The sequence below is a fragment of the Girardinichthys multiradiatus genome, chromosome 5 (assembly GCF_021462225.1).
Source record: "Girardinichthys multiradiatus isolate DD_20200921_A chromosome 5, DD_fGirMul_XY1, whole genome shotgun sequence".
NCBI lineage: Eukaryota > Metazoa > Chordata > Actinopteri > Cyprinodontiformes > Goodeidae > Girardinichthys > Girardinichthys multiradiatus.
The window spans coordinates 15,733,079-15,750,673 of record NC_061798.1 but is presented as its reverse complement, the minus strand read 5'-3'; the positions used below and the strand labels follow the sequence as shown (position 1 = coordinate 15,750,673).

General features: G+C 41.0%; 1 protein-coding gene across 2 annotated transcripts; it reads left to right on the top strand.

Annotated features, from left to right (window-relative positions):
* The first annotated feature begins 1,043 nt into the window (after nt 1-1,043).
* ncapg (non-SMC condensin I complex, subunit G) lies at nt 1,044-15,268 on the top strand. Of its 2 annotated transcripts, none has more exons than XM_047364247.1 (22): nt 1,044-1,162; nt 1,385-1,492; nt 2,569-2,805; nt 3,106-3,334; nt 3,531-3,676; nt 3,788-3,872; nt 6,570-6,762; nt 6,847-6,996; nt 7,971-8,111; nt 8,491-8,614; nt 8,835-8,924; nt 9,382-9,570; nt 9,660-9,770; nt 11,512-11,631; nt 12,080-12,316; nt 12,405-12,586; nt 12,694-12,859; nt 13,925-14,089; nt 14,231-14,354; nt 14,522-14,569; nt 14,685-14,754; nt 14,842-15,268. In XM_047364247.1, exons 2-22 carry the CDS (start codon nt 1,385-1,387, stop codon nt 14,966-14,968), a joined length of 3,042 nt encoding a protein of 1,013 aa, XP_047220203.1. In that variant the 5' UTR covers nt 1,044-1,162; the 3' UTR covers nt 14,969-15,268. The 2 variants fall into 2 exon arrangements, with proteins under 2 accessions (XP_047220203.1, XP_047220202.1); XM_047364246.1 differs by having other exon boundaries at nt 1,054-1,180.
* The last annotated feature ends 2,327 nt before the right edge of the window (nt 15,269-17,595 follow it).

Sequence of the window (17,595 nt, the reverse complement as noted above, 5' to 3'; positions counted from 1 at the left end):
ACCAAGTATTGAGTGCATAACTGTACATGATTATTTGAAGGTTGACGTTTTTTGTATTAAAAACACTTTTCTTTTATTGGTCGGATGAAATATGCTAATTTTGTGAGATAGGAATTTTGGGTTTTCATGAGCTGTATGCCAAAATCATCCGTATTAAGACAATAAAAGACCTGAAATATTTCAGTTAGTGTGCAATGAATCTAAAATATATGAATGCTAAATTTTCATCATGACACTATGGAAAATAATGAACTTTATCACAATATGCTAATATTTTGAGAAGGACCTGTATTTCAGATACAAAACATCAATTGTTTGTTTTACAGCAACATCTAATAAATATCAACATGTCTGGGTGGTATTCGAGCGGTAACAAGTCAGACAAGTTGGCCCTGTAGAGGATAGTGAGGGAAGCTGAGAGGGTCATCAGTGTCTCCACCCTCTGTCAAGGAACTGCATCAGAGGTGCTGCATGAACAGGGCTAAGAACATTGTGAGACACACTGTAAACGTTTTAACTTGCTGTGTAAGACAAACATACAGCAGCACTAACAAACAAAACCAACAGACTGCAGCACAACTTTCTGCCTCAAACTGTAAAAATGCTGACCTGCTGTTAAGATCATGTCGTTTACATTTTCATCACATTACATCACATTTTGCAGTTGTTTCAAATGTTCTTTCTGTTTGTGTTTTTGCCTATTTATGTTTTCTGCAGTAAAATGGAATTAATCCAGGAGAAACACTGTCTTGAGATTCAAATTTAACATTACCCGGGTATTGGGTAAAATTTCTTTCGATACATTCAATACTTCCCCTCCCTGAGTGGCAGACCTCCAAGGTTTTGACAATGCACGATGTATAGTGAGGGCACTGGAAGTAAGTGATAGATAGAGAGGGTCAGCTTTGCAGTATTATTATTACAATGTTAGATATTGAGACGGTAAAAGGGAGAAAGGGTAGAAACGTCCCTTAGTTACCATGTAAAGAGCAATTTTAACAGATTGCTTTTAATTTCCATCTAGTTTCTCGTGCCCTGTCATTCCCTCCCATCCAGCAGGTGGCGGTAAAGCCCCTGAAAGCTTCATAGAGAAGGAAACTCGCCTCCTACGGTTGAATTTGAAAACAGGCGGCAGTTTTGTGATTGGAAAGTTCATAACAAGGTGAATTTAACATTAAAGGTAACGTCGTTAACATTGATAGATTTAATACGAACCATTTTCATGTAACTTTATAAATTATATCGTATTTTATGCAGCTCGGGTTGTCGTGAAGGGTTTGTTTTGCTGCTCTTGGTTATGTGGGAGTGTGTTGCTTAACTAATGAGACACAGACGGCTGCCGTTTGAATGTGTTTTGAGTGTATTTGTTTTTTTTTTGTGCCAGATGACCGCGGACAATGAGATAGAGCTAAAGGAGGCGTTTCAGCGGGCTCAAAAAGGACACAACAACAAGGCGAAGCTGGTGGCGAGCCTGAAGAGCCGCTACAACAAGGTAAAGCTCCTGCTGTGGAGCAGTGGGACCTACTGAACAGACCTTTCTCTGCTCAAACCTGCTTTTGATAAAGCCATAAAGACAAAAAACCCAGACAGGTCAGGGATAACGTTGTGGGGATGTTTGAAGTGTGCTGAACTTCATCTCATGGCGTAATGTTTAATCCATCATCTCATAAAGGACAGAGTACGGCACAACAAACCTATCAAGCCGTGGCCGTCCATCTAAACTGATGGGCCAGGTGAGCCTTCTTCATTAAAGCAACCAGAAGGCCCGTTGTAACTCTGGAGGAGCTACAGAGATTACAGCTGACTTTGGAGAAAATTCTTTGGCTTTAAGGAAAAGTGACAAGAACAAAAAGCAAACCCTAAGAGGTCCTGCTTGCAGTTTGCTGTGTCTCCTACAATTGACTTGTAGCAAACCTGTGAAAGAATGTGCTCTGGTCAAATTAGGCCCAAACATTCACCATCATGAAGCAAGTGCTTTTTTTTTTAGGAGGAATCCTGGAAGAGAACCTCTTAGAGGCTGCAGAGGACTTGAGACTGGGGCAGAGGTTTACTTTCCAGCAGGAGCTAAAACATACAGCCAGAGCTACAGTGAAATGGCGTAGTTTAAAGCATATTCCTATGGCTCAGTCAAAAATCGAAATCACAATTTGTTGCCAGACTTAAAAATGTTCAAAGATGCTCTCCATCCAATATAAGGTTGAGCTACTTTGCAAAGATGAAAGGACAACAACAACAAAAAATCAGTCTTGATGTAGAAAGCTGGTGGAGCTGAAAGACTTACAGATATAATTGAAACACAGCTCTACAAAGTATCGATTCAGGGGAGCTGAATATAAAAGCATGCGACATTTCTCAGATATTTATTTAAAAAATATTGAAAACCATTGACATGAATTTCTTCACAATTATACACTACTTTGTGTTAGTCTGACACATCAAATCCAAATAAAATAAAATGAAGTTTGTGGTTGATACTTTTGCAAGGCACTAATCTTCCATTTCAATTCAAAAGTCCTGTTTTGAATTTGTTAAATGTTTACTTTCTGCCTGGTTTGTCATCTCCTGCAGCTTGAGGACAAGACGCTTTTTCACGAGGAGTTTGTCCACTACCTGAAGTATGCAATGATCGTGTACAAACGGGAGCCTGCTGTTGAAAACGTGATCGACTTTGTGGCCAAGTTTGCCGCAAGTTTCCAGCCTGCACCCAATACAGAAGATGAGCAGCATCAAGAAGAAGAAGAAGACGAGGAAGAAGATGAGGATGATCATCCATTTCTGAGTTTCATCTTCAACTTTCTGTTAGAGGTATGAACATATATGCTTGCATGTCCTCTCCTGTGATATTACACAATTTGGACCCTTTGCTCAGCGATACAAGTTTTAATCTAATAAGAGACTAAATCTAATATAAACAAAATGAAAAAAAAATATATAATGTTATAGAATCAATAATGAAAGTTTAAAAATATTTGTAAGAAATTTGTAATAATTTTTTTATATTTATAAATGAGATCTTTTTTCAGAAGAAATGCACCTGGATGTCTAAATCCTTCTATAGCTGAGGTGAAGTGAAGGTTTTATTTTTTTCTCTGCTTCTCGTTTCAGTCTCACAAAGCCAACAGTCATGCGGTGCGTTTCAGAGCATGTCAGTTGATCAACAAGTTGCTCGGCAGCATGGCGGAGAACGCCCAGATCGATGACGATCTCTTCGATCGCATCCACCAAGCCATGCTGGTTCGCGTCACGGACAAGTTCCCCAACGTGAGGATTCAGGCTGCTTTAGCTATGACCCGCCTTCAGCAGCCAAAGGATCCTGACTGTCCCACCATCAATGGTTTGTTTATTTATTTTGGTACTGATTAATTTGTTAATCATGTAAATATTACAGTTCTGAAAGTTGTCAGTCACCCATTTCTGGGGCGAATTTGTTTTTAATCGTTGTCTGTTTTGTTTAATCCGATAAGTTTGTGTGATTTTCTATTCTATTGCCCCATCAGCTGTCTCATTCTCCTCCTCTCCTGTGTTTTCAGCTTATATGTTAATTCTGGAAAATGACAGTAACGCGGAGGTGCGACGTGCCGTTCTGTCCTGCGTTGCAATGTCGCCGCAGACCCTGCCTAAAGTTCTCAAACGCACTCGAGACATTAAAGACAATGTGCGCAAGCTAGCCTACCAGGTAGCCATGCAGGCAGTCAGCTAAAAGATGCATGCACACATGCTAGTTTTGGTTTAAAACTGGGAAACCTATGGTCCTCTGTAATTTTAGTGTTTGTTTTTTCTGTTTCAGGTTCTTGCTGAAAAGGTTCATATTAAAGCGCTTACCATTGCACAGAGAGTTGGTCTACTGCAGCAGGGTCTCCATGACACTTCAGGTAATGTTTTGTTAATGATATGACATGTAATAGTTTTATCCTTTTCAAATGTATTAAAAATCTATCAGGCTGATGGTAAACTCTCTTTTTCAGTCTGCCTAATGTCTGGCGCCCTTAATGAAAGGAATGAGAGGAATATGTTATTAAAATATATTTTTTAGAATCATAATGGTAGCACTTATAGTCACTAAAACAAGCTGTGTTTAATTCATTAGTAATAACATTAATATGACTACGTAACAATGCATGAACAAGCATGCATTTAAATACTAAATACAGAACCAAATTGTTAGCAGTTTGAGATGCAAGATGATGAATTAAAGCAACGCAATAAAATTTTAACCAAGTTGATCCAGGCTTGTTGCTTGTTGGACTGAACCTTGTTCTGTGTTAACTGTTCAGTCAGTCATTGTCGTCTGTCTCTCTTCTTCATCGCCGACTCAGCACCGAGAAGTCCACAAAAGGCAAGCGTAGGTTTTTGAAAAGTCCACACAGATAATCGTTTCAGATTAAATTTTTTGTCAGGAAAGCTTTGTTTTCCTTTCAGAAAGAGACAATGTTCCAAAATAAACATTAAGAACCAGCTGGACCCAGACAGAGTGCACTGAAGTCTTCTTATCATGGGAAAAGGCCAGGGTTCATTCTGTTGACTGAGTTTATCTGTTTAAACGTATTCACACGCATTTAATTCAATTCAATTCAAAAATACTTTATTAATCCCAAAGGGAAATTAAATGTTGTTGTAGCTCATATTATGAAGGTTTCTTCAAAGAACCGTTGTAGATGCTGATGGCTGTGGGCAGGAAGGATCTCCTGTAGCGCTCCGTCTTACAGCAGATCTGAAGAAGCCTCTGACTGAAGACACTCTGTTGTTGTAGGACAGTCTCATGAAGAGGATGCTCAGGGTTCTCCATAATGTTCTTCATTTTATGAAGAATCCGTCTTTCCACAATGATCTCCAGAGGGTCCAGAGGAGTCCCCAGAACAGAGCCAACCTTCTTTATCAGCTTGTTGAGCTTTTTTAAGTCCCTGGCTCTGATGCTGCTTCCCCAGCAGATGATGGTAGAAGAGATCACACTTTCCACAACAGACTTATAGAAGATATGCAGCATCTTGCTGCAAACACCAAAGGACCTAAGCTTCCTCAAGAAGTACAGTCTGCTCTGTCCCTTCTTATAGATGGCTTCACAGTTGCATCTCCACTCTAGTCAGTTGTCCAGGTATTTATACTCCTCCACCACCTCCACTTCTTCTCCCATGATAGAAATAGATTTTGATTTATTCCTGTTTCTCTTAAAATCTACAATCATCTCCTTTGTTTTAGTCACGTTCAAGATGAGATGATTGTTTCCACACCATGCCACAAAGCGGTCCACCACCTTCCTGTACTCAGCTTCTTGTCCATCTCTGATCCACCCCACGACTGCAGAATCATCCGAGTATTTCTGCAGATGACAGGAGTCTGTCTTGTACTGGAAGTCTGAGGTGTACAGAGTGAAAAGGAATGGTGAGAGTACAGTCCCCTGTGGTGCTCCTGTGCTGCTGACTACCTGGTTAGACTCACAACCCTTCAGTCTCACAAACTGTGGTCTGTTTGTCAGGTAGTCTTTGATCCAGGAGATTGTTGAGGCCTCCACCTGAGTCTTCTGGAGTTTCTGACAAAGCAAATCAGGTTGGATTGTATTAAATGCACTGGAGAAATCAAAGAACATGATCCTCACAGTGCTACTGGCTTTGTCCAGATGACAGTGGGTTTGTTGAAGCAGGTGTATGATGGCATCTTCAACTCCAACTCCACAGCGATAAGCAAACTGAAGGGGGTTCTGATGGTTTACTGTTTGCTTACTCAGGTGGACCAACAGGAGTCTCTCTAGGACCTTCATGGTGTGGGATGTCAGGGCAACAGGTCTATAGTCATTGAGGACTGATGGGTGAGTTTTCTTTGGTACCAGAACAAGACAGGAGGTCTTCCACAACACCGGAACCTTCTTCTGGGCCAAGCTAAGGTTGAGGTGCTGCAGAATCCCACAGAGCTGCTCTGCACAGCCCTTCAGGACTCTAGGGCTGACATGATCTGGACCTGCAGCCTTATTCTGATTCAGTCTCTCCAGTTGTCTCTTCACTTGACTTCTTGAGACACACAGGTGGAAGGTGGAAGCAAAGGAAGCATCAGCATCTTCTGATTTGGTTGAAGGCAAACATGTAGAAGCAGAAGGGTCTAGGGCTGAGGTGGAAGATACAAAATGTGAGGTGTTACTGGACAGCTGTGGGTCCTGTGGGTCAAAGGAGGGTGGAATGTCTCCTGTGAGCAGGAGAGGAGGATGCGAAGCTTGTTTCTGAACTGAACCTATTGAAAAATATGTTCAGTTCATTGGCTCTGTCCAAAAATAATAAAATAGTATTTTTAATATTTAATATTAAATGTCACTAAAGGCTTTGAACATTTTACCACAACAGTTTTAGTTCATTTGGACAATCGGAGAGAGAATCTGGAGAGAAATAGAAGATTTTTTATGTCAATCAAATGTCAACTGAAGGCATTTTTCAAGTCTTGGACAGAGTGCGTTTCCTAATGCTACACAGCGTTTGTTTGCCAATATAACATATAACCCAAAGATACCAAAATGTCTTCTATAAATACTGATGTTTCTGTTCAGATATATATGTTCGTGTTTTGGCCGGCTGTGTGTTTTACAGAGTCTGTGAGAGAAGTAGTTTGCAGTCGCCTGCTGCCGGCATGGCTGCTTCGGCTGGATGGAAACGTCATCGAGCTGCTCCATCGGCTGGATGTGGAGAACTGTGCAGAAACCGCTATGGAAACCCTGAAGGCCATTTTTAAAACCATGCCAACCGAAGAGCTGCTGCAGAACAGGGGACTGCTCGACAATAGGTAGACTGTCAGATGTCCCTCTTTCACACATACCCATTTAAACATGGGATATTTGACATAAAGTGTGTGTGTATTTCCCAACAGAAAGGTAATCCCTGAGGACTCTATGACCTGTGAAAATGTGCTTTACTGGAGAGCTTTGTGTGAGTTCTTGAAGAGTAAAGGGGACGATGGGGAGGAAATGCTTGAACAGGTGTTACCAGATGCTGCAACCTATGCTGACTACCTCTGTGGGTAAGTGAAGACATGGGAATTCACAAAACAAGTGTTGCGCAGTCAATATTTTGTATTTTCACATTTCTTTCCTAGATCAGTTGGATAATTAATAGTCAATGGATTTAAACAAGGTACTTTCATTCAAAACATAACTTTTTCTATTTAGCTTGACCTTGGAAAATATTAAGATAAGAAGAGATACAGGGAAGTCCGGAGTCAGCTTAACTGGTGACCGGCCAGTTGGTTACCCAAAAATCTAGTATTTTTCCAACAAGTGAACGCACCATGATTCAAAGGTTGCAGATGTCACACCATTGGCGGAGGTGCAAGCAGTAGTATACATGAAGCAACATTTCTGGGAAAGAAAGCTGTGCAAAACAGTAACAGAGGACTGGATAGTTTCTTTTTAACAGGCAAAAACCTTTTATGACTTTACAATAAATCTTATTCTTCTGTTATATTTGCTTTTTGTTCACCCATCACAATTTGTTTTTACAAAATGCGTGCCTTTAAAATTAAAATTCATTCTCCAGATATTAAACAGGACTGTTTACCCACCAGTGGCTGGAGAAAATAAATGATCTACTGAGCTTTCTTTATTTTGAATGCTGTGATCGATGCCCAGATAGTTGCATTTGATGTAGATTTGGCCTGAGTCACAGTCTCTCTCACCATCACCTTCTACCAGTTTGCCATCAAATCCAGGTTGAAAACTTTGTATGTTTCTAGTTGATATTATTATAGCTACCTGTGTTGTACCCACAGGTGTCTAAAGGAACTGTTTTCAGAGGAGCACTTTCTGTATGTACCTGTGTGGATATCTTAGGCCTAACTCTTTGTGTGTGTTTCACTCACATTATTTAAGTGTGATTTCTTTTATTTTTACTGCGTATTGGCTTGCGTACAGCTGGTGTGTGTGTGTGTGCAGGCAGTAAGGGTGGAGTGTCATGCTAGTGCTGGAGTTAACTGACTCTTTGCCTTGTCTGCTGTAGCTTTCTGAAGGCAGTGCCTGTGCTGACAGAGGAGCAGAGGGCTGACTTCAACCAGCTGGAGCTTGTCATGACCAAAGAATTCATCTCCCAGCAGCTCATCCATCTCATTGGTTGTCTCGATACTAACGAGGAGGGTGGCAGGTAAATCAGCAGCAAGACAATCTGGATCCAGCACCAAAATCTATCGGTCTATCTAGGAAGGTGCATAGCATGCATGACAGTTAGAAATGTGGGGAAGTTCCACCACCTGCACAGCAGGAGGGACCAAGAAGATGGCCTTCCTCTTTAGTGGGTTGTGGCTCATCTTAGCTGTCTCATCCATCCATTATTTCCAAAAGGAATGAGAACGCAGGAGTTTTGAAATAAAAATGTAGAGGAACTCTGAATCCATTGCTTACTTTCATAGTTTTCTTGCAAATGGTTTTGTCTTGGGAAAAATGCTTACATGCCTAAATGCATACACACTATATCTTAGCTCACTGTATCCTCATATGTTGAACTAACTGAGGTGTGTTTGTAGGAAGCGTGTGCTGGCTGTCCTGCAGGAGATGCTGGCTCTCCCTCAGACCCCCTCCTCCCTGGTGTCGGTCCTCACTGAGAAACTCCTCGCCCTCATCCCAGACGACCAAAGACGCATCCAGACTGTAAATGACATTATTAATGTAGACAATGAATATTTTCATTAAGTCAGAAGTCTAATCAACAAAAAGGAGATTCTTGCATCTTTGTTCTTAATGACATCTTCTTGAAGAACCAGTTAGACAAAAATGAAAAACAATACAAGACTAACTCCAGTGTTTCAGTCTATCTGTGTCATCATCACCTCTCGGACTCTTATTTAACGGAGCTGGCGTTCTTTAACAGGTGGCAGAGATCATTTCAGATGTGAGAGAACCCATCACGGACGCCAGTCAGCCAGTGGATGAGAACATGAGTCGTCGGCAGCAGGTCCAGGTAGGCTTGACCCGGATAAAGACCACCCGGATTGTTTAATCGCCACTAATTTGACCACAGATTTTGCACATATGGGACCACTGCCTGATGGTAACATCCTAACAGATGGATTTGGATCAGAAGATAAATATTATTTTAAGATTTCAGTTATGTAGATGATTTCTGTTTATTGTTTAATCCTTTCCTTTCCTACTACATGAGTGGAAGGAGAAGGTTATATGCACTAACCTCATATTTCCATCATCTTTTGTGGTCCAATAGTTGGTAGATCTCCTTGTCTTCTTTTTAATTTAGAGAGTCAGGTCAGATACGCACCAGATCACACTCCACCCAGAGCCTTCAGCTAGTGTTTTTCCTGTCAGTCGGGGCACCGTCAGTCTTCTCCTCCAGCGAACAAATAACTCTCTTCTTCTCTTTCTATTCTCACCTCTTCGGCCTCTCTTGTGGTCCCTTCTAGCTTGCGGAGGTGAAGGTTCGCATCATGGAGGCCAAACAGGCTCTGGAGGACAGCATCGCTGCCCAGGACTTCAGTCGAGCGGCAGAGCTGAAGGACTCCATCGCAGGTCTCGAGAACCACAGAAACCAGGTCCTGCAGGAGATCGCAAAGAGCAACCAAGCAGTCGACAAAGAGGTTCACATTGAGAAGGTACGGTATGACATGAGAAGATGCCGTCATTTAACAGCGGTTATGCAAAATGGATAAAAAAAAAAAGTTCATCTACTGTTTTGTGACAGAATGACCCGGAGACTCTTCTGAGGTGTCTGACGATGTGTGCTGAACTGCTGAAGCAGATGAACATCAAGACTCGAACTGGTCCAACCATAAGTGCCTTGATGTCCTCACTGGTAATCAGACTGCACTCTATATGCTTTCATGCACCAACTCTGCTAATCATGTATCAACTGGAACAAACTGTAGAAACAAGTCAGAATGACGGATTTTGGGCTTCGGTTGTGGTGTTTGGAAACTCCTCCACAAATGAGATTTTATTACATTTTGGAAAGAAGGAGAGTTGCTTGGTTCCTGTGGTTTGATTTTAAATGTTATACAAGTATGAAAAAAGAATGGAAAATATTTGTATTTCCATACTTCTATACTTGACCCTCCTTCCTTGTGGCCGTTGTTTGGCCCTGCCTTCCTTGTATCTGTCCTTCATTCCTCAGGTCCTTCCTCTTTTTCTTTTGTCATTCCTTCATCATATCTTTCCTAATTTACTTGTCTTTCCTTCCCTTCTCTGTGTCCTTTCTTCCTTCTAAACCATGTTCTTTCTTCGCCTGTTCTTCCTTCCTTTCATTTATTTCTTAGTTGTTCCTTCTCTCCAAACATTCTACCCTGGGTCTTTCTTTCCTTTTTACCACGTGTTATTCCTTCTGTCTTTCACTCTTTGTATATTTCTTTCCTGACATGCACAAGCATTTCTTTCTCATTTTGTTTTTGCCTTACATCCTCTCCTTATTCCTTCATTTTGTCCTTCCTTCCTCTCTTAGTTGTCTTTCATTGCTTCTTTTGTTCCTTCCTTTCTTTAGTTTTTGTTGTTTATTGTCATTTATTATTTCCTAGCTTCCTACCTCATGTCGTTCTTTCCTACAATATGCTTTTCCACTCGTGCCTGTGTCCTTCCTTTAAATCCTGCTCACTGTGAAAATATCTGGCATAAATATTGCAAAAATACTGAGAGATGTTGAAACCTAAGTCTCAAGTATCAAATTTTTACTTGAGACATGTGAAAAAGTGAGAAACCACCTTAGAAATGTAGTCTTATTTCATATATGGATTCAATAACTTAAAACTTAACACAGGGCTGTCGGAGTCCAGTCCTGCTATTCTCTCCAACACGCCTGAATCAGATGGCTGACTTCCCTCATCAGCCTGTCATTCAAGGGATGCGTCTAAAAGTTATAGGATAGTAGCTGTCGAGGACTGGACTTAGGCATCCCTGACTTAGCATCAGTCCCGAATGAGTAGTTATGGGAGTAAAACATCTCAGCAACCGCCAGACAATGATAGGGGCTGAATATTCCTTAAATGTTGTGCCAACATTGAACAAACATGCTCCTCAAACTGGTTCCTCCAAGCTATAGAGGGTCTGACTCAGATTCCTTCAAATCCGCAGAGGGGCTATAAAAAGATATCAAAGCTACCCTGAAGTCCTCCCTGCTAAACATGGCTGTTTGGGGGACTGTGGAAGTCAAAGCAGAAGGAAGAAAATGTTCAATTTCTGAACTCACTGCCTGAGTAGACGTAGAAAACCCAAGGAAGCAGAAGGAAAGCAGTTAACAGTTGTGGTGATTTAACTGTGATAGATGAAGGGAAATTCTGTATGTTAGAGCTCGAAATGCTAATTGTCTGATGACTTGTGGACAGATCTTAAAAATAGCATCTATGCAAGACAGTTTTAAAAATACCTCATCTTAAAGAAAGAGAGAACCTAAAATATCTGGACCAAGAATAGAAAGAGAAGAACACTAAATGTTTTTTTGATCTTTATTACAGGAGTAATACTGCATTAATGGCCTGTTGAAACTGCAGGCTTAGAAACAGGCAGCAGAGCTCTGGTTTATTTCTTCTCCTTGTCTTCCTTGTTAGATCCTACCATGCATAGCAAATGCTCACCCTGCTGTTCGCAACATGGCCGTGGTGTGTCTGGGGACGTGCACCCTGCACAGTAAGGAGCTGGCCAAGACCCACCTGGTCCTCCTGCTACAGGTGAACCCATGCAGCTCTACTCATTTGTTGTTTCCATTGCAGCTTCTGATACTTAAGTGGGTTTACAACAACGGGTTCTTCAGCATAGTCCAAACATGGAAAATGTTGTTCATGTTAATGTCAGTAAGGCAGATCTCTGTTGAAATAAAGAAGTATTCTTCCCTTTTGGCATTTATTGGTTTTTCTGTGATAGTCCAACACAAAGTGGCGCATAATTATTATGTGTAAGAAAATACGACTAATTTGTGTTGGTACATCACATAAAATTCCAATAAAATATACTGAAGTTTATGGGCATAAGGTGACATGATATAAGAAAGCTTAAAGGGTATGAATATGCATGCAAGGCACTGTAGGTAATGTAGTTCTTAGAGTTATAAGCCACCTTAGATCTGAATGTATTAATGAGAAAGAGCTTAGAATCTTTGGGGTCTTCTTTTTCCTCCAGATAGCCCAGCTGGATGAGGTGAAGATCCGCATCAGTGCTCTGCGGGCAATCATCGATCTGCTGCTGCTGTTTGGCTTCCAGCTTCTCTGTGAAACAGCTTCCACTCATACCGCCCAACCCACCCAGTCGCCCGACAAGCAGCAGGCTGATGCCACGACGGCTGAGGACAAGGGAGACGCTCCAGAAGACATCGCACAGAGCATCCTTGTGATGTTTTCAGAGTTCCTGGACAGCGAGGTGAGGGTGCTTTAATTCATACGCTGACAAACGATTGTCTTACTTTCTAGAGGATTTTGTTTTATTTTCTGGTGTCCAACGTTCCCAGGTGTCTGACCTGCGGACAGAGACGGCAGAGGGTCTGGCTAAACTTATGTACATGGGCCGCATCTCCAGTGCAAAGATGCTTTCACGCCTGGTGCTGTTGTGGTACAATCCTGTCACTGAGGACGATGTTTGCTTACGTCACTGCCTTGGGGTCTTCTTCCAACTCTACGCATGCGAGAGCAGGTCTCCCAGACACACTCTGCGTAGTAATAATAACAGCGGGTTTAGTCTGAGCCCTTTTTTGTTTTCTTGGCGATGTGATTAAACAGCAGTTCGTCTTTGTGTAACAGATCCCACCAGGAGGTTGTGGAGGAGAGTTTCCTTCCAACTATTCGAACTTTGCTGAATGCTCCGGCGACTTCTCCGCTGGCCGAAGTGGATATTAACAACGTAGTTGAACTACTGGTTGAGCTGACCCGTCCCAGTGTGCTTATTAAACCTTCGGCTAACACAGAGGTAAGAAGCATCCATGGAGGACCTGTGAACTCAAACAATTTTTAGCAGATCTCTGCACTTAAAAACCTGTCAGCTCATCCAAATGGCTTTTCATGGCTCATACAGTGCCTTGTGAAAGTATTTACATCCCTGGTTTTTCAGATTTTGTGACGTTTCAGCCACAAACCTCAGTGTGTTTTATTATTTTATGTCAGACCAACACACAAAGAAGTGCATACTTTTAAAGATGGATAAATAGGATGCATTCTACGTTTTTTTTTTTTTATTCAAATAAAAATCGAAAAAGTATGAAAGGCATTTTTATTAGCCACTCAAGTCGGTACTTTATAGAACCATCATTCACTACAATTTCATCAGCAAGTTTTTTGGGTTAGGGCTTGAGAAGTTTAGACCTTTTTGCCCTTACTGCTTTCCAAAATATTTTTTCTTCACTCTCTGACAAGTTTTTATCCAGCGTAGTATTCCCTCAGCTTCCAACACCATGTTTGGCCAAGAGTTGCTGTGTTCATGGTCCAGGGTTTGTCTGTCACACACAGTGATTTGCATGTAGGCCAAAAAGTTCAAGGTCTTCTCTGACCAGAGAAACTTCTTTCACTTATGTTGTGTTTATTTTTGTTCTTTGCTGTGACCCTTACACAGCTTGTGGCAAACTGCATACAAGATTTCCCTCTTTTGGTTTATTTCAGCTCTGGTTTTCTTTTTGACACTCCTTCATTAAAGCCCGGTTTGTGGAGTTGCACCACTTATAGTTTTCCCGTCGACAGATTCTCCCACCTGAGCTGCTGATCTCTGCCACTCTTCCAAAGTTGGCTGCTTCTCTGGTTATTGCTTGCTGTTTGACCCGCTATGTTCCTTGAATAAAAGCTACATTTATACTCAGATTGAATTACACACCACTGGACTCTGTTCTGTTGGCTTATCACTAGTTGACAATGTCTGGAAAAAAAAAAATTCAAAGGATATTGAATACTTTTGCATGGCACTGCACACAGTATGGCCACATTCACTGACTGTCAGCACAGTACATCTCTACCCGACTGTTGGTACCTGTATCTGTTTCTTCAGGTTTCCATCCATGACTACCTGGCAGTGCGTATGTGTGGGGAGATGCTCAAAGATCCCACAGCCCCTGAAGTCCGCCTGTATGCCAAGACTCTGAGCAACCTGGAACTCAGCCGGGAGGAGACTACGAGGGAGGACCTGACGACGCTGCTGCAGCAGCTCGTGCAGGTATAACAACAAGGCTTGCTTTGCTAATTGATTTAACTGATATACTGTTATGATGCATATTAATGATCAGATGAAAAACAAGCTGGATTCAGATCTATGGTGCACAACCTCGTTTCATGGCTCCTCTTTTGATCCTGGCAGGAAGTTAAGGATCGAGTTTGCCTTCGTGCTCTGGAGAAGATGTTACATCAGCTGGTTGACTCTAAAGAACAGGCGGAGGTCCTCAGCGCGAGTGCTCTCCAACCACTAGACGTCAACGCAGACGGTACACACCTTTAAATGCACTTTAATTTTAGGAGATTCCCCTCCGAGCGAGTGGACAAACACATGCTGGCTGCTGTGAAGGAATGGTCTTACTACCAGAGAGATGCTGAGTGTATTGTCGGTAAAAATGGAGCTGTAAATGCATGAATGTGAACTGTGTCTCTGCAGAGGCTGCAACAGAAGATCCATCAAAATCTGCCAAGAGACCTAAGAGAGGTAACTCAGATCCTGTGTCTGTACATTCAGTTATCCACAGCACTGTTATATTTTTAGAGCTGAGAGGAGGAGGTGACTTAGTACAGGGAGGTAACCTGAGTGTTTGTTTGCACAGGTCAAAGGAAAGCTTGTACAGCCAAAGGGGGCAGGAAGCCTAGCAGAAAAGCTGAGTCATCAGAGGAGAGGTGAGCTCAGATGGATTTTAACTAGACAGAAATATGGCATTTTTTTTTCTACCTTCACAGTCGGTATGCATCTGTGTTTGGCTACAGTGATGGAGAAAATGTCCCAGAGTCTGTTCCTGCGGTGCGTCCATCACGGAGAGCCAAGACTGCAGCTCTGGAGAAAACCAAACTGGACCTGAACCCTCTCATCAATCAGGAGGCCAATGTGTCGTAAAAGACCAGCCATGATGTATTACTTTGCAGGACATTAAATCAGTTATCTGTTGCTCTTTGTCTCCTACAACTGGTGTTAAATCCAACACACATATAGTGGAAATATTTTATTACTGAGTCTTAGTAAATGTCACTAAGCTCCAAACATTTATAACTAATTACTACCACTGTCTGTCTGTTCTGCTTTTACTGCATTCATTTGTGCCCTATAGTTTTGTTAGCATATCTAACTGTTTTTGAGTTTTATTGTGATAATTAAAGCCAATAATGTAAAAAAATAAAACTTGTACACTTTCTAAAATGAGTGACAAAAATATGTAACTTTTTGAGATGTGCAGTTGTTTAAAATAACAGCAGTGTGTAAAGCTAGAAATCATTAAAATAGTTATTTCTATGCATTGAGAACACTGAACATTATATTCTAAATCAAACCAAGAAAATTGTATCAACCTTTTAATCACAAAATTAACGCTGAGCTGTTCAATAAAATAATAGCAGTGTCTCAAATGATGTATAAACAAAATCTTTAAGATTTATCATTACATGTAAATCACTAAAGTAATATTTAGTTTTATAACCACTGTTTCTGAAAACTGCTTCACATCTGTGCTGCATGGAGTCGACCAACTTCTGGTTCCTGTGAGCCGGTGTCCCAGATCAGGATGATTTGACAACCTTCCACAATTCCTCTGCAGTTCTCGGTTTTGCCTCTGAAACAGCTTGTTTAATGTAACCTCACAGGTTTTCCATCAGATTAAGGTCGGGGATTGGGCTGGCCACCCCAGAACTGTGATTTTGTCAATCTGGAACCAAGATGCTGCACCCTTACTGGTGTGTTTGGAGTCATTGTCTTGTTGAAACAGGGTATTTCCTCTAGCACAAGACAACATGACCTCTTTCAAGTATTCTGATGGATGTAAACTGATCCATGATCCTATGTAGGCCATAAACAGGCCCGACACCATAGTAGGAGAAACATCCAATATAATGCTTAAACCACCAAGCTTCACTGTCTTCAGAGTGAACTGTGGCTTCAATTCAGTGTTTGGGGGTCGTCTGACAAACTGTCCATTTGGACCTTGGACCCAAAAAAAAAAACAATCTTACCTTCATCAGTTCACAAATGTTTCTTAATTTCTCGTTAGGCCAGTTGTGTTCTTTGGCAAGTTGTATCCTCTTAAGCACATTTTTATATTTTACGTTGCAGGGGCTTCTTGGCGATAGATTATCTTCACGAAGACGTCTTCTAATTGTCACAGTACCCACCGTTAACTTCAGACCTTTGATCACCCTAGAGCTGATCATTGGCTGAGTCTTTGCCATTCTGGTGATTCTTCAAATCCATTTCAATGGTTGTCTCACATTTTCTTCCACGTCTCTCTGGTTTTGCTTCCAAAGTGTTGGAGATCATTTTTATCTGCACTTTATACGGTTTCCCCTCCAATCAACGTCAGAAACGTACACTGTTCTTTGGGAACAATGCTTGGGATCCATTTGTCAGGTTTCAGTAAGAAATGCATGTCGTTAAACTCATAGCATAACTGCCACAGTAATATTAACTTAGGCAATTATGCTTTGAGGTAAATGATGTCCAATGTGTGCTCTCGTCATCCTTAAGAGCCACCTGATTTACACCCGTTTCTTCAGAGAATGAATGGCCTCAGTAATTAAACTCCACACTATTATGTAGAATTTGCCTCTTTCAATCATGTATTCAATTACACAGACCCAGGAGCATGCATGTTTGTTTTCTGCAACTCTACTAGTGAATTCTTTGCCATGTGGTAATATTTCTAATAAAAATTGATCTGGTTAGTCTAGTTGGACAGCTATTATTTTAAAGAAAACTGTCCTAAAGTAGATGTAAATCTGTGCTACAAGAGTGCTTTACACATAAAGACTGGATTTAAATTAAAAGCCAATCCTGGTCCAACCGAGTGACTTAGAAAACTGAAATAAATACACAAAAATGTTTTTTTATTGGTGTGCCAAAAATGGCTGGTTTGCGTGCATGTAAAATCTTTTATTTAAAATTGTTTAACAGTTTTTTTTTTCTCCACTGAATAAATTGTTCCAATTAAAGATTTTCTTAAAATAAAAATATTCATTGTGAGATTGTGCTACTGCAATGAAAGATGCATTTTATGTTTTTTTAAAAAAGCAATTTTGTGTGCTTCTGTAGAATCAAGACCGAAATTTAGGAAATACACAAAATATTTACAATTATAATTGTCACTGTCATATATACAAATATATTTAAAAAAAATTTTGTTACTACTGTCAGGCATATTCTAAATTAAAATTATAGTACCAGAAAAAGATATTTAATAGGCAAATTAGGCACAAAGACAGTTATGACCACTAGATGGCACCAAAGTGCTTCAAATAAGATCACTGGTATGCAGAAATGCATCAACAGGCACTAGTTGTCCATAGATGCCACCTTGGCTGTGTGGTGATTTGAGGCAAATCTGCAACAATAGTCTACAACCCATTCTGTTCAGAAATTGTTACCATAAAACTAATGAGAATGGCCAACTATGACCAGATTTTAGGCTACAGTTGGGCCTCATGCGAGGCACATAAATGTGCTGCTTACTGCGTAATACTTCTTCACTCTAAAATGAA

Bases quoted from the DNA above. Each gene is read 5' to 3' on its own strand.
- ncapg (XM_047364247.1), top strand. From the start codon at position 1,385: ATGACCGCGGACAATGAGATAGAGCTAAAGGAGGCGTTTCAGCGGGCT. The intron at 12,860-13,924 runs GTAAGAAGCATC...CTGTTTCTTCAG, and splicing joins AACCTTCGGCTAACACAGAG to GTTTCCATCCATGACTACCT. The intron at 14,355-14,521 runs GTACACACCTTT...GTGTCTCTGCAG, and splicing joins ACTAGACGTCAACGCAGACG to AGGCTGCAACAGAAGATCCA.